The sequence below is a fragment of the Balaenoptera borealis genome (assembly GCF_965194805.1).
Source record: "Balaenoptera borealis genome assembly, chromosome: 1".
Classification (NCBI taxonomy): Eukaryota; Metazoa; Chordata; class Mammalia; order Artiodactyla; family Balaenopteridae; genus Balaenoptera; species Balaenoptera borealis.
In genome coordinates, this window is record NC_138860.1 from 138,687,287 (window position 1) to 138,710,805 (window position 23,519).

General features: G+C 38.0%; 1 protein-coding gene across 6 annotated transcripts in view; it reads right to left on the minus strand.

Moving 5' to 3' along the window:
* The window catches only part of RAVER2 (ribonucleoprotein, PTB binding 2), a 144,593-nt gene that overhangs the window by 85,338 nt on the left and 35,736 nt on the right, over window positions 1–23,519 (minus strand). For all 6 annotated transcript variants that reach the window (XM_082357260.1, XM_082357256.1, XM_082357258.1 and 3 more), the window contains one exon: window positions 6,552–6,618. In XM_082357260.1, coding sequence (XP_082213386.1) covers window positions 6,552–6,618 — 67 coding nt within the window. The remainder of the gene's footprint in view (window positions 1–6,551; window positions 6,619–23,519) is intronic.

Sequence of the window (23,519 nt, forward strand, 5' to 3'; positions counted from 1 at the left end):
CAAAAGCTTTTAAGTTTAATTAGGTCCCATTTGTTTATTTTTGCTTTTGTTTCCTTTGCTTTAGGAGGGATATCCAAAAATATATTGCTACAATTTATGTCAAAGAGTGTTCTGCCTATGTTTTCTGCTAGGATTTTATGGTTTGCTGTCTTACATTTAGGTCTTTAATCCATTTTGAGTTTAGTTTTGTGTATGGTATGAGAAAATGTTCTAATTTCATTCTTTTACAAGAGCTGTCCAGTTTTCTCAGCATCATTTCTTGAACAGACTGTCTTTCCCCCATTGCATATTCTTGCCTCCTTTGTCTTGGATTAATTGACCATAAATGTCTGGGCTTACTTCTGGGCTTTCTATTCTGTTCCACTGATCTATGTTTTTGTGCCAGTACCATACTGTTTTGATTACTGTAGCTTTGTAGTATAGTCTGAAGTCAGGGAGCATGATACCTCCAGATCTGTTCTTCTTTCTCAAGATTGCTTTGGCTATTTGGGGTCTTTTGAGTTTTCATACAAATTTTAGAATTATTTGTTCTACTTCGGTGACTAATCCTATTGGTACTTTGATATGATGGCATTAGATATGTAGATTGCCTTGGGTAGTATGGTCATTTTAGCAATATCACTTCTTCCAATTCATGAGCACTATATATCTTTCCATCTATTTGCGTCATCTTCAATTTCTTTCATCAGTGTCTTAGAGTTTTCCGAGTACAGAGTAAATCTCCTTAGATTTATTCCTAGGTTTGTTTTTTTTGTTTGTTTTTGGTTTTTTGATGTTATGGTAAATGGACCGTTTTCTTAATTTCTGATAGTTCATTGTTAGTGTATAGAAATGCAACATATTTCAGCATATTAATGTTGTATTTTGCAACTGTACTGAATTCATTGATGAATTTTTGGTGGCATCTTTAGAATTTTCTATGTGTACTGTGTGTCACCTGCAAACAGTGACACTTTTACTTCTCCCTTTCCAATTTGGATTTCTTTTATTTCTTTTTATTGTATGACTGCTGTGGCTAGGACATTCAGTTCTATGTTGGATAAAAGTGGCGAGAGTGGGCATCCTTGTCTTGGTCCTGTTCTTAGAGGAAATGTTTTCAGCTTTTCACCATCAAGTATGATGTTAGCTATGGGCTTATCATATGGCCTTTATTATTTTGAGGTTTGTTCCCTCTGTACCTATTTTGTTGAGAATTTTAATCATAAATCGATGTTGAATTCTGTCAAAAGCTTTTTCTGCATATATGGAGATGGTCATGATTTTTATTCTTCAATTTGTTAATATAGTTTATCATATTGATTGATTTGCAGATATTGAACTATCCTTGCATCCCTGGGATAAGCCCTGCTTGATCATGGTGTATGATCCTTTCAACATATTATTGATTTCAGTTTGCTGATATTTTGTTGAGGATTTTTGCATCTATGTTCATCAGTGATATTGTCCTGTACTTTTCTTTTTTTGTGGTGTGTTTGGTTTTGTTATCAGGGTGATGCTGGCCTTGTAGAATGAGTTCAGAAGTATTCCTTCCTGTGCAATTTTTTAGAATAGTTTGAGAAGGATAGGTGTTAACTCTTCTCTAAATGTTTAGTACACATCTGGTGCTGTGAACACATCTGGTGCTGAACTTTTGTTTGCTGGGAGTTTTTTGTTACTGACTCAATTTCAATGCTCTGGTAATTGGTCTGTTCATATTTTCTATTTCTTCCTGGTTCAAACTTGGGAGACTGTGTATTTCTAGGAATTTGTCCATTTCTTCTGGATTGTCCATTCTATTGGCATATAGTTGTTCACAGTAATCTCTTATGATCCTTTGTTATTTCTGTGGTGTTAGTTGTAACTTCTTTGCCATTTCTGATTTTATTGATCTGGGCCCTCTCTTTTTCTCGATGAATCTGGCTAAAGGTTTATCAATTTTGTTTACCTTTTCAAAGAAACAGCTCTTAGTTTCATTGATCATTTCTATTGTTTTCCTAGTCTCTCTATTTCATTTATTTCTGTTCTGATCTTTATGATTTCTCTACTTGTGCTACCTCTAGGTTTTGTTTGTTCTTCTTTTTCTAGTTCACTTAGGTGTAAGGTTAGGTTGTTCAAGAGTTTTCTTGTTCCCTGAGGTAGGCTTGCATCTCAGTAAACCTTCCTCTTAGAATTGCTCTTGCTGCATCCCATAGATTTGGATCATTGTGTTTTCATTTGTCTTCAGGAGTTTTTAAATTTCTTTTTTGATTTCTTCAATGATACAATGGTTGTTCGGCAGCATTTTGTTTAGCCTCCACATATGTGTTTATGTTTTTTTCAATTTTTTGCTTGCAGTTGATTTCTAGTCTCATAGTGTTGTGGTTGGAAAAGATGCTTGATATGATTTCAGTTTTCTTAAATTTACTGAGACTTATTTTTGGCCTAGCATGTGCTCTGTCCTGGAGCATGTTCCATGTGTACTTGAAAAGAATGTGTATTTTGCTGTTTGGGGATGAAATGTTCTATATATATCTATTAAGTCCATTTTGTCTAAAGCGTTGTTTAAGACCAGTGTCTCCTTATTGATTTTCTGTCTGGATGATCTGTCCAATGATGTAAGTGAGGGGTTAAAGTCCCCTAGTACTATTGTGTTACTGTAAATTTCTCCCTTTATGTCTGTTAATATTTGCTTTATTACTGCTATATTTTCTTCTTGGACTGATCTCTTGATCATTATGTAATGTCCTTCTTTGTCTCTTGTTACAGTCTTTGACTTAAAGTCTACTTTGTCTGATATAAGTATTGCTACTCCAGCTGTTTTTTGATTTCCATTTACATGGAATACCTTTTTCCATCCCCTCACTTTAAGTCTGTGTGTGTCTTTAGAACTGAAGTGAGTCTCTTGTAGGCAGCATATGTATAGTTCTTGCTTTTGTATCCATTCACAAGTTCTATGTCTTTTGATTGGAACATTTAGTCCATTTACATTTAAAGTAATTATTGATAGGTATGTACTTATTGCCATTTTGTTAATTGTTTGGGGATTGTTTTTGTAGTTACTTTTTTTTTTTAATTAATTATTTATTTATTTATGTATGGCTGTGTTGGGTCTTCGTTTCTGTGCGAGGGCTTTCTCTAGTTGCGGCGAGCAGGGGCCACTCTTCATCGCGGTGCGCGGGCCTCTCACTATCGCGGCCTCTCTTGTTGCGGAGCACAGGCTCCAGATGCGCAGGCTCAGTAGTTGTGGCTTCCGGGCCTAGTTGCTCCGCGGCATGTGGGATCTTCCCAGACCAGGGCTCGAACCCGTGTCCCCTGCATTGGCAGGCAGATTCTCAACCACTGCGCCACCAGGGAAGCCCTGTAGTTACTTTTTTGTTCCTCTCTTCCTTTGTTCTCTTCCCTTGTGATTTGATGACTATCTTTAGTGTTATGTTTAGGTTTCTTTCTCTTTCTTTTGTGTATATCTATTACAGAATTTCGGTTTGTGGCTACCATGCGGTTTTTATGTATAAATCTCTCTATTATTATTTTAATTTGCTGTTTTCTTAATTTCAAACGCATTTTAAAAACCCTGCATTTTACTCCCCTCCCCCCCACTTACTGTTATTGACATCATATTTTACATCTTTTGGTTTTGTGTGTCCCTTAACTACACATTTCAGATATAAATGATTTTACTACTTTTGTCTTTTAACCTTCCTATTAGCTTTGTACATGGTTGATTTACTATCTTTACTGTATATTTGCCTTTACCAATGAGCTTTTTCCTTTTGTAATTTTCATGTTTCTAGTTGTGCCTTTTCTTTTTTGCTTTATTAAAGAAGTCCCTTTAACATTTCTTGTAAAACCGATTCGGTGGTGCTGAGCTCTTTTAGCTTTTGTTTGTGTGTAAAACTTTCGATCTCTCCATCAAATCTGAATGAAAGCCTTACTGAGTATTCTTGGTTGTAGGTTTTTCACCGCTTTAAATATATCATGCCACTCCCTTCTTGCCTTCAGAGTTTCTAATGAAAAGTCAGCTGAAAGCCTTATGGGGGTTCCCTTCTAAGTAACTTGTTGCTTTTCCCTTGCTGCTTTTTTTATTCTCTTTAACTTTTGCCATTTTAATTACAAAGTGTCTTGGTGTAGTCCTCTTTGAGTTGATCCTGTTTGGGACTGTCTGTGCTTCCTGTACCTGGATGTTTGTTTCCTTCCCCAAGTTAGGGAAGTTTTTCAGCTATTGTGTCTTCAAATATGTTCTCTGCCCCTTTCTCTCTCCTCCTTCTGGGACCCCTAAAATGCGAATGTTAGTATGCGTGATGTTGTCTCTGAGGTATTTTAAACTGTTCTCATTTCTTTTTATTCTTTTTTCTGTTAAGCTTCAGTACTTTCTCCTATTCTGTCTTCCAGCTCACTGATTCATTCCTCTGTATCATTTAATCTATTTTTGATTCCTTCTGGTGTATTTTTCATTTCAGTTATTGTATTCTTCATCTGTTTGGTTCTTCTTTATACTTTCTAACTCTTTCTTAAAAACATCTAACTTCTCACTCTGTTTATCCTTTCTTCTCCTGAGTTCTTTGATCATCTTTACAATCACTACCTTGACTATTTCTCAGGTAGATTGCCTATCTCCTCTTCACTTCTTCTGGAATTTTATCTGTTCCTTCGTTTGGAACATGCTCTTTGGTCACCTCACTTTGCCTAATTTGCTGTTTCTTTTTCTATATATCTGGTAGGTTGGTTACATTTCCTGGCCTTGAAGAAGTGGCCTTTTGTAGGAGACATCCTATGCATGCCAGCAGTGCACTCCTTTCTGGTCACCAGAGCTATATGCTCTAGGGATGCCCCCTATGTGGGCTGCATGGGTCCTTCTGTTGTGGTGGGCTGACTACTGTGGGAAGTCTGGGAGGCGTGGCTACCTGGTCCAGTTGGTTGCCAGGCCCTGCCTTGTGAGGAGGTTGCTGACAGTTGGTTAGTGGGACCATGTCACAAGCTGAGGAGCTGGCTCTCTCATGGGCAGAGATGAGTTCTGGGAGGGGGTGGTCGCAGGACCAGGGTTCCTGATCTAGTTTTGGTCTGCTGGTGGATGGGGCTGCTTCCTGACATGGCTCTCTGTGGGTTATGGGGTGTCCCAAAGCTGGTGTTGTCCCACTGGCTAGATCCTGGGGCAACTGGCTAAGGAGTCCAAGGCATCTTGCAGCTGATGTTGGCCTACTGGTGGGCAGGGCTGGGGCCCAGGGTGTCCCAGGGCTAGTACCAGCTCACTAGTAGGCAAAGCTAGGCCCCAGGTTTTCCAGCTGCAGGGCCCTGGGGGGTCCCAAATCTGGTGTCAGCCCACTGGTGGGTGGTGCCAGATCCTGGGTGCTGAGGGGCCCAAGGTGTCCCAGACCTGGTGTTGGCCTGCTGGTGGGCAGGACCAGGGCCTGAGGGCGCCTGGGGCTGGTATTGTCCTGCTGTTCTGTTGGTTAGATTCTGACAGGGCAGGCTGCAGTGCTGTGGTGGTCCTGAGGCTGGTGTCTGCCCACTGGTGGGAAGGGTTGGGGTCCCGGGGATCCCAGGGCTAGTACCCGCCCACCAGGAGGTAAAGCTGGGTTCTGGGGCTTGGCTGGCTAACTGGTAGGCAGAGTTGTGTCCTGGGGTCTCTGGCTGCAGGGTCCGGGGTCCCAGAGCAGGTGTCCGACTGCTGGTGGGTGGGGCTGGGTACCAGGATCTCCAACTGCAGGGCCCTGGGTGTCCTTGAGCTGGTTTTAGCCCACTGGTATGTGGGGCCGGTTCCCGACACAGTTGGCTGCAGAGTCCTAGGTGTCCTAAAGCTTGTGAGATTTCCTGGTAGGTGGGGTTGGTTTCTGGGGAAGCTGGCTGAGGGGCCCAAGATGTCTCAGAGCTGGTGCCGGCCTGCTGGTGAGTGGGCTGGGTCCTGCCATGGCAGGCTGCAGGGCTGTGGTGGTCTTGGGGCTTGGGTCTGCCCACTGTGTATATGGCTGGAGCCCAGGATGTCCTGGGGCTGGTGCCTGCCCACTGGTGTGTGAGGCTGGTTGAAAGGCTGAAGCCAGCTTGCTGGTGGGCAGGGCCAGAGCCCAGGGGGTCTTGGGGCTGGTACCTGCCCACTGGTGGCTGGAGCTGGGTCCTGTGGTCTCTGGATGCAGGGCCCTGGGGGTCCCAGGGCTAGTGCCTATGCACTGGCATGTGGAACTGGGTCCTGGCCCCTCTGGTTGCTATGGGCTCAAGGGGTCTTAAGGCAGCCTGGCTGCTGGTGAGTGGGGCTGTGTCCCCATCCTGTTAGTTGCTTGGCCTGATGCATCCCAGCACTGACCCAGCCGGGCCAGGTCAGGCACTAATAACCTAGAGGAAGGATTCCAAATGGTGCTTACCAGCACCAGCGTCCATGTGGTAGAATGAGCTCCCCAAAATGGCTGCCACCAATATTATATTAATTTATGTGATTAAAATTTAGAATAATACTACCTACAGAAAATAAATTAAGTAACATGTATATAATTTAATGCTTAAGAATTTCAGAGATTAGCTTAAGAATAAAAAGACACTTAGATTTTTGGTCTACAACGACAACCTGCAGAATTAAAATCAGACGCTTAGAACAGAAATCTTACCTGTTCGCTTATTTCTGTCCACATAACAATACTTTAACTCATAGTCTTGTAATAAATCATGAACTTCCTGAAAGAGACAAAACATGAACTCAATAAACACACGAATGCAGTTAGTGGATGATCCAGCCATAGCAGCCGACCACCATTACCATCACCATCCCCCATGTAAAAAAATCTTTCATGGATCTCCATCACTTATTTAAATTAAAGGCATTCAGGCCCACCAGATATGGCACCAACCTACCTCTGCAAATACATCTCCCAATATATCCCTACACATGCCCATATTCCTGCTCAGATGAACACTAATTCTCTCATGAGTATACCATGCACAATCCTCATTCTGAATTATGCTGATACCTTGATCTAGCATGGGGTAAACATACCACTACAGCTCCCAAACTTCATCTAGAATCACATGCTTCCTTTGAAATCCCAGCTCAAATGTTCTTCCATGAAGATTTTTCCAATTCTTTTCCACAGAACATCACCTCTCCCACCTCTATGCTAACAATGGTCATACTTTATTTATGCCTCTCTTACAGAAATAATATTAAACGTTTCTACTTGTGTACTACATACTGAGTTTTTAACAAGTATTACACCTGTAGATGGTAATACCAGCATGTAGAAGAAATAAATATAAATTAAAACCTAATTTAGAGATCCCTGGGTATGAAAACAAGTAATAACCACCAAGGTATGGTATGTAGTCCAATTTATTTCCCCTTGGCTCCCCAAGATGTTTAAACTGGCTTTCTTGTTTGTTCAGTTTCTATTACTAATCCAGTCTGAACTTTTAAATTGTGATATCATAACTTCCATCCACCTGGGAAAACACAGTATATTTCCTCTGTATTTCTCCAATCCTTTCTGTTAAACTGATAATACGTGAGTGCAAGAACTATATTTTATTTATCTGTATATTATATATATTGCTTTGATTATACTAGGCACTCACATAAACATTAAAGTGAATATAATTTATTTTGTCATTGACTTGATATTAAGCCTTGAAAATTTTACTCATAATATACAACAGATGTAGTTATTATTTTTTAAAGGAATTGAACTATCACATAAGTGAACATTTGGACCCCAGATTAGAGAGTGGTACAGCCAACCTGTTCTATATTGCAAATGAATACACTAAACAGACATAAGTGCTAGGATGTTAAGTTTGCAACCTAAACCAATTAATTCAGTAATATAATAACAATTCTTATTACTGCTATTTTTATAGTTAACATTCATTTAGTTTTTACTAGGTACCAGAACACTGAACTTACTCCTTTCATTAAAAAATCAGGAAACCAGAGTAGAGCAAATTCAAGTAACTTGCCAAAGCTTACACTCAGTAATTTGCTGAGTGTAGATTCACCAATTGGCTTGGTTCTAGGGACAACACTCTTAACCTCTATGCTATACTGCCTTATTTCTTCCAGGATTAACTGAAATAGTATACTACCACAGTTAGTTATAAAACCAACACCACAATGTCCGAATAAGTGATCATATGGAAATGGAAAATAAGTAAGAGGACAGTTACAAGTTGAGAAACATTTTCTCTTTCAATCCAACGTAAGGGAGTGGGGGAGACTGATATAATAGGCAAAGTATAAAAATAGTGCTGGGTGAAAAAAAGACAATCATCTTTGATATAAGAAAGATAAGAAAGGTAAAGGTGATAATTTAGTATTCTTTATCAGTAAGTCAACATTAGAAATGTTTTAAAATATACATACTTATCAATTATGTAAAATATTGTTTGATGGAGCTTTCCTGGTGGCGCAGTGGTTGAGAATCTGCCTGCCAATGCAGGGGACACGGGTTCGAGCCCTGGTCTGGGAAGATCCCACATGCCGCGGAGCAACCAGATCCGTGAGCTACAACTACTGAGCCTGCGCGTCTGGAGCCTGTGCTCCGCAACAAGAGAGGCTGCGATAGTGAGAGGCCCGCGCACCGCGATGAAGAGTGGCCCCCGCTTGCCGCAACTAGAGAAAGCCCTCGCACAGAAATGAAGACCCAACACAGCCAAAAATAAATAAATTAATTAATTAATTAAAAAAATATATATATTGTTTGATGAATTCCATAGTAATATGATCAACATACAGATTAGTTCATATATTACTGTTATGGTAATTTTTTGTCTTGTAAGCTTCAATATTTTCTTGAACTTAAACAACAGACAGTGTATTGCTCATTAAGTAAACATAACTCTCTCAGCAGCATACCATATACATTTTGCCAATCAGCTAATTTAATATTATACTTTATATAGAAGGTGACACAGTTTTGTTTGAAAGGATCCAGTGTGTGCTTTTAGTTGCACAAACTTTAATCTCTCATTTCACTAGTTAATAGCTGTCAAATGCCAGATAAAGAAAACATGATACTGCTCTTCACTTGATCAAGTCTCCGTAAACAATTGACATGCTATATTACTCATTTAGCTAACAGAACCACCTAAGTTTTCAAAGATGCATTTTGCAAGTTGGAAATTTTATTTCTAAAACACCCATATTTCTAATCATAGATTTCCTATGTATCAGACGTGGAATACAGATTTTGCCAACTGGGAAACTTTACAAAGCTTCCTGCAAAGAAAAAAACAATTATTTTTCTCCATGCCCTGGTTGCCTTGACCCAGGCAAAAGTGGGTCACCCCTCAACTTGAGCCTCGGCAAGTTGGCCAAATTAAAAACTTAAAACCTGAAAGAGAGTCCTAAGAAACATTTGCCAAAATTCTACTGTGCTCCACACCACACAAAACCGAAAGGACTAAAATTATGTCTCCCTGTTCTAATCTAGTTTTATGACACTTCTATTAACTCACAAGCTAACTTTAAGGAACGAAGTTCCACCTTTGATGCAGATACTTTGTCCTCTGACTAGCAATATCAGTTACACATTTCTTACAGTAAGATGAGCTCATCGAAATTGGTAATTGTTAGATAGCTTTAGTAACCTATTTCCAGACCCGATTCACCATCACTCCCGGGAAATTAAATGAAAAGTTTTCCACATATGAAATGTTTTCTGGGGAGAGGTTTAATAGCTTTCAACTCAGAACAGTCTGTTAATAACCCCCCAAAAGTCAAACAACCATTGTTCTAGCTGGTGTGGACTTCTTGCTGAATGAAACCCAGCCTTAGTTTTAAACTTGAATCACATTGTCTTCTAAGCCCTTTGCAGACTTATGTTCTAAAAAGGCCTTTCATAGATTAAAGCACTTTGCTTTTAAATTCCACTTTTTTGGAATGAAAAAAATATTTTTATTTATGTTCTTTTAAAATTTTAAGTGACTTGATAATACAAAAGGATTATCTGTAACATACATTATGAGGCATAATAATGAAATAAGCACCCAGGAGCTCAACACCAAACTTAAAGACTAGGACATTGGCAACACTGTTCCATCCAACTATGCCTTCCTGCACTAGCCCATCCCCCACAGCTGGAGTCCTCAGGCAGGTTTGTATCCCCAAACAATACGTTGTTTTGGTTTGTTTCTGAGCGTTATAAAAATGGTATTATGCTATTTTTAATCTTCTTTGCCTTGCTTTTTATACTCAATATTGTTTCTAAAATTCACTCATGATCCACATGGCTACTGTTTATTTATTCACTGCGGTTTAATATTCCATTCTGTGATTTTAGTATGGTTTACATTTCTATTTTTCTATCAATGAATATTTGATTTGTTTCCAGGTTGTTGCTATTTTGCTACTGTTTGCTATTAAACTACTGTCACCTTCTTGTAAATTTTACATATCTCCTGGTGTTCATGTGCAAAAGTTTCTGAAAGCGGGAAATTCCTGGGCTATACACATGCAAATGATCGTCTTTAGAAGAAAGTGCCAGCTTCTTTACCAGAAAGATTGTTACAGCTTACATTCCTATCGATGGTATATGAGAGTCCTTACAATGCTTGGTCTTATCAGACACTTAAATTTTGTCAATTTAGTGGATATAAAATCATACCTCCTTGTGCTCTTGATTTGCATTCCCTTGATTAATAAGGCAGGGCATTGTGATGGTTAGTTTTGTGTGTGAACTTGGCTACAGAATCCAGTTATTAAATAATCTACGTGTTGCTGCAAAGGTATTTTATAGATATGGTTAATATCTACAATCGGTTTACTCTAAGTGAAGGAGATCACCTTGGATAATGCAGGTGGGCCCCATCTAATCAGTGAAGAGCTTAAGAGAAAAACTGAGGTATTCTGGAGAAGAAATCCTACCTCAAGACTGTAGCATCAACACCTGCCTGAGTTTCTAGCCTGCTGGTATACCTCACAGATTTTAGACTAGCCAGCCCTCACAATCAATCAATCAATTTCTCTATGTATGTATATAGTATAAATACACATTAATATAAATTTTATATATAATCTGTTTCTCAGAAGAACTCTGATACAGGTATTTTTCATATTTGTTTACCATTTGTTTATTTCCTCTTCTGATAAACATTTACTTATCTTTATTGCCCATTTTTCTATTGTGTTTATATTTTCTTTTATTGACATGTAGAATTTTTTTTTAATATTTTGGATACTAATTCCTTGTTGGGAAGCATATTAGATATGTATTCCCCTAGTAAGTGGTCTGTCATTTTATTTGTGGGTACTTTTGGTAAAGAGAAGTTTTTCATTTAATGAAGCCAAATATATCAGCTTTTCCCTTTAGAATTTCTGTTTTTTGTGCCTTAAGAAATCCTTTCCTGCCCAAGGTCATACGATAGTTTGTCTTCCAAAAGTTTAAAAATTTTTTCTTTCACTTATCAGTTTTCAGTCAGCTGGAGTTAGCCATATTATTCTAGCCATAATTTCCAGTACAATCTTGAATAGAAGTGATTCTGGTATTGCTCCTAATCTCAAAGGGAAATTTTTCAATATTTCACCATTGAACATGATTGCTTTTGGTTTCTATAGATAATCTTTAAGTTTGAGGAATCTGTATTCTATTCCTGTTTGCTATGAGTTTTTATTATGAATGGGTGTTAAATGTTATCAAATGCTCTTTCTGCATCTACTGAGATGACTTAAGTCCCATCTTCATGCCAGTGATCTCCAAATTTTTATCTCCACCTCAAATTTCTCTCCCGGGCTCCACACCTATACAAGCTATTGCTTGCTCAGAACTGCATTTGAATGTTACACACCAGATAATACTGTTTTGGGCCCAACACAAGGCCCATCATATGATACATTTCGTGGTACTGGCTGAGTAAATGCGGTGTCAATTTTAACTTGGCTAAATTTTTAACAGCTTTCAATGCAGCTGTTTTGCTGGAAAGTTCTTTTGAATACCTACTCTTTGCCAGGGGAACATTTCAACTTGGCTTAAAAAAAAATTAGTAAACTTTCAGCTTTTTTATTAGCAGTATAATAATTTATTGAATGCTTACTTTATCTCAGGCCCTTTATTGAAATAACCTTGTTTAACCCTAACAAACCCATGATATGGATTTTTAAAGTTGGATGTTATTATCGATTTTAAAGCCGAGGATATTGAGGCCTAGAGAAGGGACTTGTATAGACAGTTATGTAACGAATCTGGGATTCAAACCCAGGTTGACAGACCTCAGAGCAAACACAATGAATACTATATCTTAAGTATCATCAATACAAAAAATAAAACCTATGCACTATTCATTTCCATCGCATTCCTAACGCTTACTGCGTCACTGACCTCCTAACCTTAGGACAGAGATCAGGGTAAGAACAAAGTTTGGGAGATAAAAGCAAAAACAACGTAATTTTACTTTTTGACAGCTAGAAATCTGAAAGCATCACTCCCTTGTTTAAATATTTCGATGGATCCTCATTTCCCTTAAAACAAAATCCAAACTTCCTTAAATGTCTTACAATCATCTGGTCCTACTTAATGTGCTAGCCTTATATCAAATCACTACCCCTCTCAAACTCTACGCCTTAGCCACAATGCCCTAACTCTTGGCCATGCTTTTTCTTTTCTTTAGGACTTGATATATCTTGCTACTACCACTATGAATATTCCTCACGTCTCCCTTTCTCTCCCTTCCCCTAGTTAATTTCTCTCTCCCTGGTTTTCAGCTTAAATGAGTTTCTCTAAGAAGCCTTTCTGAATCTCTCAGGTGTGGAGTAGGTAGCTTCCTTTTGTGCTCCCATAGCATTTTTTACTTTTTCCATCGCAACACTTATAGCACCTATCATCCGTATTTTAACTGCTTATATATCTGTATCTTCATTGGATTGTAGGCTTATTAATAGCAAATAGCACGTATCTGGCCTTGTTTGTAAAAAAGTCTCCAACATTTGGCAAAAAGCAGACCTTGAATATTTGTTAAGTGCATGAATATTTGTTTCTACACATTACCTTTATCAACTCCAATACAGTATTTTTTCTAAGATTATTTTACAATCTGAACATAAACCAATATGTTTAAAGTGCTCAAAAAGAAAAAAACAATTACTCTCTTTACACCAACCTAATACATAACTCACTTCTTCTTTAAAAGAAAATATTTACATACCTCAAATTAATGAATATTATATATCTGGCAGTAAGAGGTTCTCCTTGAGCAGTTCTTGCTTATAGATATCCCCAGGAGATAGATTTACATAACCATGTCTCCCAAAGAATAATCGTACAGAAATCACAATCTCCTTTTCTCTGACACAAATGTTTCTTCTTTCAAATATCACCCGGATGTAATACTGTATTCGTTTCCCATTGCTGTGCAACAAATTATCACAAATTAAATTGCTTAAAACAATCCCCATTTATTATCTCTCAGTTCTGTAGGTCAAAAGTTCTGGCAGGCTCAAATGCATTCTCTGCTTTGGGTCTCTCAAGGCCCAAAATCAAGGGCTTAGGCAGGCTGGGCTCTTATCTGGAGGCTCTAAGAAAGAATGCACTTCCACTCATTAAGGCAGTTAGCAGAATTCAGTTTCTTGCAACTGTAGAACTGAAGTCCCCATTTTCTCGCTGGCTGTCAGCTGGGGACCACACTCAGCATCTAGAGACTGCTCTAAAATCCTTGCATGTGGCCCCCCTACATCTTCAGACCCAGCTACAGTGCATCAAATCCTTCTTGTGCTTCAGATCATCTGACTTCTCCCTCTGCTACTAGCTGGAGAAAACGCTCTGCTTTTAAAGGGCTAGTATGACGAGACATGGCTCACCAGGATAATCTCCCTTTCGATACCCCTAAGGCAACTGAGTAGTAACCTTAATTATACCTGCAAACATCCCCTTTTGTCATGTAATGTAACAATCACACATGTGATACCTTGTCACATTCACAGTTCCATGGATTAGAAATCTTGGGGGGCCATTTCTAAATTCTGCCTGCCATGACACCACTAATAATAGATATCACTTACTGTACCCTTACATATATTTTACACAAAATATCTTATGTCATACCTCAGGTTTCAGAGCTCAAGCAAGGTGAGGAGGACATCTGCCCAGAAGGAAAACCCAGCACAGAGAGTCAGAACTCAGGCAAGGTGAGGAAGCCTTCTGGCCAGTGGAACAGCCCAGTACAGAAGGATGGAGCTTATATTGGATGAGGTGGGTGTCTGCATGGGGGAGGGCACAGTCATCTGCAGTGGTGATGGGAGATTGATTACTTAAAGGAGGATTGTTCAAATAAGTAAATATATTAAGGACAATGAACACCGGGTTTCTCACTGTCAGGAAAAAAAAAAAAAGTAACAAACATGGAATGGAAGAAAACTAGAAAGAACTCTACGGAGTTAGACTGCAATTTGATATATCAGTGTGAACTCATTCCTTTCAATAGACGGACAGATATAGGTGTAAATATATGTGTGTACACACATACATACACTCATATATTCTCTAGCTCTGCCTACTAAGAGGAACTGACAGCAGTGATATCTCAATGGCAATGAGTACATCTAGCTCCCAGATCTTGGCTTCTTAATAGTATTTTCCCCTAAAAGAAACTAGGCTTTATAAAAGTCATCTAGGGCTGCCATAACAAAATATCATAGACAACAGAAACTTAATCTTCTCACAATTCTGGAAGTTAGAATTCCAAGATCAAGGTTCTAGTTGACTTGGTTTCTGCTGAGATCTCTCTTCCTGGCTTGTAGATGGCCACCTTCTCCCTATGCCCTCACATGGCCTTTCCTTGGTGCTTGCACACATTGGGGTTGGGCTGGGGGTGAGGCACACAGCAGAAAGAGAGCTCTCTGGTGTCTTTTCTTCAATGACAATAATCCTATCAGATCAGGGCCCCACCCTGATGACTTCCTTTAAATTTAATTACTTCCATAGAGACCCCAGCCACACTGGGGGTTAGGGCTTCAACATATGAATTTGGGGGAACACAAGCATTCAGTCTCTCATGAAATGGATGATTCAAGACCTAAAGCACAGAAAGTAAAATATAAGCTGCAACAGCATATTGTGTCAAAAGCAAAGGAAGTGCTCAGTGAATGACGGGGACATGTCAGAAGTACATAGGACCAGTAGACAAAATATAGAAGCAACCTAAGTGTCCATCAAAAGATGAATGGATAAAAAAGATGTGGTGTGTATATATATACAATGGAATATTAGCCATAAAAAATAATGAAATTTTGCCACTTGCAACAACATGGTTGGACCTGAAGGGTATTATGCTGAGTGACATAAGTCAGAGAAAGACCAATACTGTATGTTATCACTTACATGTGGAATCTAAAAAGTACAACAAAATATGAATATAACAAAACAGAAACAGACTCACTGATATAGAGAACAAACTAGAGATTACCAGTGGGGAGAGGGACAGGGGAAAGGGCACAATAGGGGTAGGGGATGAAGAGGTACAAAGTACTATGGAAAAAATATATAAGGATGTAATATATGACACAGGGAATATAGCCAATATTTTATAATAACTTTAAATGGAGTATAATCTATAAAAATATTGAATCACTATGTTATACCCTTGAAACTAATATAACATTGTAAATCAACTATACTTTAATTTAAAAAAAAAAAAGGACCTTTCCCTTAAGTGTGTGCTAGAATTAGTGACTTGTTTCCAAAGAACAGTGAATGGGAAAAATAGTATCTTTACAGAGGAGTGATGTGGCAGACATCATCTTAAGGAAATGATCAAGGTTAACATCACCAGTGAAAGTCATACTGATGTCACGTACCCCATGAAATGACATGATCAGAAGTGGACTTTGCCTCTGTGGAATTCTTCCCAAAATTCCATATCCCTAATCTCCCATGAGAAAAACATCATACAAACCCGAGGGGTGTTCTAAAAAGTTTCTGACCAAACTATCAAGATCATGAAAAACAAGAAAAGACTAAGAAACTGGTTCAGAATGGAAATTAAGGAGATGAGATGTGGTAACTAAATGCAATGTGGTACCCTGGACTGGATCCTGAAACAGGAAAAGGACATTAGTGAAAAAAACAAATCAAATCCAAAGTCTACAGTTCAGTTAATAATAATGTACCAATGTTCATTTCTTAGTCTTGACTAGTGTACCTTGGCTACAAGATGTAACATTAGGGGAAACTGGGTAAAGAATATATAGGAACTCTATGTACTCTCTTTGAAACTTCTTTTGTAAATCTAAAATTATTCCAAAACAAAAAGTTTATTTAAAAAGAGGACGTAGGAGCCAGCTTAAAGAAGCTCCCACTGTCCAAACGTAAAACAATTAAAGCATCAAGGTAAGTAATGATAGTAATGGAGCATAAACCGTTGAACAACATAGGAAACCAAGAGTTTACTTTTGATATAAAATAATAAATCAAAAAATTGAACACTAGAAAGGGAATACAGGCATACCTCAGAGACATTGTGGGTTTGGTTCCAAGCCACTGCAATAAAGTGAATATCAAAATAAACTGAGTCACACAAATTTTTTGGTTTCCCAGTGCATATGAAAGTTATGCTGATACTGTACTGTAGTATATTAAGTGTGCAGTAGCATTATGTCAAAAAAAAGTATATAACAATTAAAAAATACTTTATTGCTAAAAAATTGCTATCTGTCATCTGAGCCGTCAGCACATCATACTCTTTTTGCAATAGTAACAAAGATCACTGATCACAGATCACCATAACAAATATAATAATAATGAACAAGTTGGAAATATTGTGAGAATTACCAAAATGTGACACAGAGACATGAAGTGCGCAAATGCTGTTGGAAAAATGGTGCCGACAGACTTGTTTGATGCAGGGTTGCCACAAACTTTCAATTTGTAAAAAATGCAATATCTGGGACAAGCAAATAAAGAAAAGCATGCTAAAATGAGGTATGCCTGTAGAATATTTATACAGTCTTAAAGTATCTCCTCTGAAAAATCCTTATAATTACAAAGGGAAAAACTTTGCTTATAGAAGACTGGCAGATACCACTTTAATAAAAGTCAATCAGAGGGATCAAAGTTAACTTTATCAGCAATGGGACAAATCTAAAACGTGCATCACCCTGTGATATTCCTGCCAAGGTTACGTAACTTGAGTCTAATTATGCAGAACTAATCTAATTATATAGAATGCCCAAACCGTAGGACACTCTATAAAGTAACTGGCCTGTAATCTTCAAAAGGGTCAAGGTTGGAAAAGACAAGTTATTCCAGACTGAAGACTAAAAAGACACAACAACTAAGTGCAATATATGATTCTGAACTGGATCCTTTCACTATAAAAGATATTAATGGGAAAACTGGCAAAACGTAAATGCGATCTGTAGATTTGATGGCAGTATTCTGAGTTTGATGGTAGTGATGTGTTTATGCTGGAGAAAGTCCATATGTGTAGAAAATACACAGTAAAGTACTCAGGTTGATAGAGAGTAGGTCAGTGCTCACTCTCAAACAGGTCAGGGAAAAAAAGTTCTTTGTACTGTACTTACGACCTTTCTGTAAGTTTGTGATTATTTCAAAATTTAAAATTTCCCAGATTCACATGATCTTGTTTATTGCCATTACTTCTACTCTAGATCAGGATGCAAAAAACTAACAAGGTATAAACTCAGAGAGAAGGAGACTAATCTGAAGTCAAAAGCAAGCAGCTGAACTTGAGGGTAATAGAAGATCCAAAGTTCAGGAAATAAAGACAAGCTGGGAACTACAAGCAGATAATCACTGTAGTGGGTTAAGGAAAGATATAAAAACTGATTAGCTGGGGCAAAGCGGATAGGGTGGGGCGGGCTGGAGCTGGGTGAAAGGGGATGGCAGGAAAAGAGGCAAAGAATATGCATGCAAATACGGGCTCAAACAAATGCAATGAATTCTAATGCTATCTTGGCATTCAGGTGGTAACAAAAGTTTAACAGAAACCTTCAAGCTCACAAAGAAAATGTACAAGCATAAGGATGAAGGAAATCTAAAGATAATGAGAATAAATAAGCACAAAATTAAGCATCAAATGCCTAGAAAACAAGTTTAGAGACCCACAATAAGTTAGAGACTCAGAAATTGAACAAAAAAGGGAAACTTTTCATAGCAATAAATACTTATTATGAATAGTCTTGATATGTTTTAAAGTGACATTCTTTATATCAACCTCACACGTTAAGTGAGAAATAGTACACTGTAATATCTTGGACTCTAAGAAAAAAAATTCTGTACATCCACTCTGTGTCAGGCACAATAGGTAAAGTGTTGGTAATACTGGGTGACCAGAGAACAATGAGCTTTTACATCAAACGTAAAGTGACACAGGTGACTTTCTTAGAAAGAAAATTAAGAAGTCTGATTTATTTTCTTGCCCAGAGAGAGGATCATCCCACATATGCATAAATGTGGCCCACAGAAGTTTCTGCTGAAAACTCTTCTCAAGAAGCAGCTTTGGACCTGTTCAAATGGTCCATACTCAGGTGAAGTCCCAAACACATAATCAAAATTACACTGGCGTGGAAAGGTGCTTCTCAGTTTAGGTCTAAAATCTCCCAGAGTGAGATCAGGGGTAAATTACAAGAGATCCACAACCCCTTGAAATTACATGCAAATTTCTGTGTGCCTATGAACATTAGAACTTTTCTGGAGAGAGGGTTTATAGCTTTCAACTTACTCACATGCAATAAACAGTTGACTGATAGAATAATTATATGTGAATGGAGTTCACTGCCTAAAAAGCTAACACAGTCTTACAATACAAAATCTGTTCATCTTACAAACTAATCCTGAAAGCCTGCCATGTGTCAGACACATTAACAGAAGTATAGCATTTTAGAACAAATAGGTGGGTGATCTCCTTCTGTTTTAAACTTCCCTTGGAACAATGTGTCAGGTTCTAGGTTAAACACTGGTGACACAAAGGTAAATATTACATAATCCCTGTCCTTTGAAACACAATATAGAGTGTATGCAGGGGCATTACAATCATAATACAGTGTGGGATAAGAATATAAACTTCGGAATAAAAAAGACATTAGCTTTTCTCCACTCTACTACTACTAAGCTGAATGGCTTTGGGCAAATTGCTTGACATTAATTTTGCATCTGTGTTTCCCTATCAATAAAACGGGAATAAAAATATCTGATCTCACAGCCTTGAAAAAAGGATTAAATATAATGTAAATGAAGCTCAGTGCCTGGCAACAGTAGGCAGTAATAAACAAAGGTTATTATTGTTATTATAGAAATCCAGAGAAAAGAGAATTTGCTCTGGCTGAGGGATTACAAGGAGATCTCAACTAGACTACCATACTCGATTTGGGGCGCCACATTTTAAGAGATGCAATGACAAAATGATAGTGGTGTGCGTTCAGAGAAAAATAAACAAGATGGTGAGGAAACTCAGACTCATGTCCTAAATCTAGTGGTTTGAAGGAGGTGAAGTTATAAGTTAAAAAAGAGAATACCATAATTTCTCTATGCTACTAGAGGGGAGAAGTTGGATCAAGAAATCAAAATTTCAGGTAAATAAATTTTACATATTTAATATAATAAGACATTTATAACAAAAGCTGTCTGAAGATGGAGTAGGATACCTTACAAAACAGTGATTTCTTTGAAACTAAAGGTGTTTAAAATGTGCTAGAAACCATGTGTTTAGGACTCTGTAAATTGTATTCATGTATTAAGCAAAAGGGTTGGATAAAATGTCTTCTACCAACCCTTTCAATAATAAGATTTCATGTTTTTTTAATTAAAATTCTGTATTATTTAGGAGAGTACTGGTTGGTAATAACATAAGACCCAACTTGAAATAAATGAAAAATAAAGGGAAGTTAGGGTCTTGCATAACTAAGAAATGCAAAGGTAGGTCAAGCTTCAGATATAGTTTGATCAGGGCTCTAGCTCAGCCTCTATTTTTCTTTTCTTTCTTTCTTCCTTCCTTCCTTCCTTTCTTCCTTTCTTTTCAGGTCAATCCTCCTTTGGATGTCTGCTCTGTCCTCAGAATGTCAGCTACAATCTGAGCAATGTGTCTCTGCATTCATATCCCGTGGGAAGAAAGAATTACCTTAACAACCAAAGTCCTAAGCTTCTTTATTATACTAGGCTGAAATAATCACTATGGCCAAGGAAGGGACTACCATGTGCTGACTGGCTTACACCCAGGTTATTGCCCATCCTTTAACCAATTCCAATGGCAAAAGAGAAGAATTCTGTTTGTTGGTTTACGTCACTTTTACAGATAGGGACAGAAGGCAAACCCACTCAAACCCTGCAGTCCCTAAATAATGGAGGGTAGGTCCCCAAAGGAAAATCTGGGCACTACTAGGAAAGACAAGAGGAAGAACGGAGGCTGAGTAGGCAACAGTATCAGGGTCTCAGCAAGAAACAGATGGCACACTCAAAGACTAAGTAATTGGAGAGAATTTTTTAAAGAGACTATCTACAAAAATTTACAGAAAGCCCACGGTTAGCCACAGTCAGTCCCCTACAACCCCTAGGCCTAATAAGGCAAGGGGAATGATTACAACAACCCAGAGAGCTTAGTTGCATGCAGGGTTCCATTGGAAAGAAACTGTGACCTTTGAAAGAGGAAACAGCCAAGCCACAGTAACCTCATAGAGATGGAGCTGGGTGAATAAATGCCCCAATCTCTCTCTCCTCTGCCCTTTGATCTCCCCCCAGTGGCTCTGGCCAAATGCAATCAGAAACCAGAGAATAAGAGAGCACTGTTAGTGCTTTTCACAGTTCAGTCAGCCTCCGAGGACACAAAGCAGGTAAGAAGAGTGGAGAAAGGTCTGGAGGAACAAATGGAAGATATTCAGTATAGCAACCAAAGACAATCCTCTGCAGATAATCGTGAGCCAAAACAGCTAATACAGACAAGTGTTCTAGGTGGTCTGATGTCCCCACTTCTCACTCAGTACCCCTCAGTGCACACTATCACCTTAGACTGAGGCGACTGCCTCTTAGGCAAACAAAGTAAAAACAGAGCCAGGGTTTCTAATAAGCAATTATAGATATTTAAATTTATAGGTGATTTTGTTTTCTTTATTTATGTTTTAACATTCTTTCATTAGCCTGTTTCAGCTGGGCTAAGCAGAGCTAAGCATAAAGCTTTTTAAGCCCACAGATGGGAGATGAGCCCTGGAGACCCTAAGGGCCACTAGCTATAAGGTAGGGAGACGTCTTTGGGCTGCTTAACACTCAGCATTGTGATGCAAACCACAAAATACTCCTCTTCTCAAATGTGTTTTCAGAGCAAGAACAAGCATTGCTGAAACACTTTTTTAAGAATTTCTGCCAAGACTAGAAATTCACCGAGCCAGTGGTGTCCCAGAAATGCAGAAATATATTCCTTTAGCAGCTTTCAGTGTTCTTGTTACACTGGGAATAGGATAATAAAATACACAGAAAAGACATAGAACCCGTAAGTCAATTCTGATTAACTACACTAAAAAAGAAAACATAATAGATAACTTTTAAGTAGTACAAACTACTACACTAAGAAAAGTAACTTTTGGAAGTAAGCAAAATGACATTCTCAGTAAGAAAAAGAATGATTTCGTAATGCAAAGACATCCCAGTACTGTCAGTTTAAAAAGAGGCAATAATTACTGAATATACTGTTAGAGAAAACAAATCATGTATATTTTTAAATCCCACAGTTAAAGAACACAAAGCATGTGAGAAAATTCTATTGGTTTTTGAATAACATAAAAGAAAAATGGGAATAAACAGATTTTAAAAAGAAAATCAACCAGAGTTTCCTACATTTGGTGGTTTGTTATTCTAAAAAGTGCTATGCTTTCAAATGGGCCTCTATGAATTAACCATCAAGCTTCTCAACTAACTACCCTAATAGAGTACTTCGAAATGAAAGTTAATACCCAAAGTGAGACAATAGAATGTTTCTTCTATTTAGCCCTAAGCACTTCACATTTTCTTCTAATTACACAATAAAATCTCTTTCAGATTTTAAAATAAATACAACAAAAACAAAATACAGGTACATGCATACGATATGTAAGAGAACAACTGAGTGAACTCAAACAATATAGTAAATAAATGCCACTATTTCTCCATTTTGAAACCCCAGTAACAATGCTACTGAAACAGAATCAGGTTAACCATAAAATATAAACAATTTATAGAAATACAATTAAAAACCACATATTAGTGCATTACCTTAACTAATCAAAATTCTAAAGTCAGAGTTGCAAAAGACTATTCACACATATAGACACACACATATACACAATGGCTACACTGAATAAGAACCAGTGTTCACAGCATTGTTATTATTCACTATAAATAATTCTAATAATTATTATAAATATTATTCATGATAAATTAATCCCTATAATAACATTCCAAAACACTAACAAAGACATAAATACCAAATCACAGTGGCACGAAGTACTCAGGGATGGAGGTAGTTTTAAAAAATTAGAGTAGAATCCAATGTAGAACCAATAAAAAATGAGACTAGAAATGTAGGCAGGGGCCAAGTCACAAAAAGCCTAGAGTCTTAGAATTCTATTCTAGCATGTCATGCTTCTCAAGTGAAGTCTGAGTACTCCACGGTAATACAGGAGTATGGAAAATCACAGGATAATTGTGGTGCATCTTCCATAAGTGTCAAGTTTATGTAAAAAATTTGGAGGGAAGTTAAATGAGTTTGCCACTGTTTTTATATTAAATCCAGTTTTCCTAGAACATAAAATTAATGTGAATTTTCAGACAGAACATGAAGCTTCAAAGCAATTTCACTCTTGCCATAGGCTAATTCAGGTTCACTATTCCTTACAACTTGAGAAGAGACAAACGAGGGAGAATTTGAGGGAAAGTTTGAGAAGCAGTGCTGGGAATGTGGAGCCAAAGATTTTTGTTGTTGTTGTTTTGTCTTGTTTTGAATAGGGGAGTGATATCAGATTTGTGCTTTGGGAAGCTCTCTCAGGGAAACAGTAAGCAGGAGGGGCTAAAAAATAAGAGACAGCACGATAATGAGGGTAAGTGACAAGCAGAAAGGTTGTAACTATGCAAGAGATGAAAAGGATATGAACCAGAGTTGAAGCTATGAGAACACAGAGGGCTGGGAGGATTCCGGAAAGCATACGATGATCACCTGACAGCGCCTGACTGACGGCACAGTAACTATTCTTTTGAGAACTTATTAGTATAAAGGCGTTCATTTTTTTAGAGTTAGTATTTCTACTACTGTAAGGTATTTGACATTTGTACCTTTAAAAGCTCCCACTTAAAAATAATACTGTCATGAGAGAGTGGCATGGGCATATATACACCACCAAATGTAAAATAGATAGCTGGTGGGAATCAGACACATAGCACAGGGAGATCAGCTAAGGTGCTTTGTGACCACCTAGAGGGGTGGGATAGGGAGGGTGGGAGGGAGACACAAGAGGGAGGAGATACGGGGATATATGTATATGTATAGCTGATTCACTTTGTTATACAGCAGAAACTAACACACCATTGTAAAGCAATTATACTCCAATAAAGATGTTATAAAAAAAACATAATACCTTTCGTGTGCCTTCTAATCATAGGAAGTGTAAAGTTGTGGGA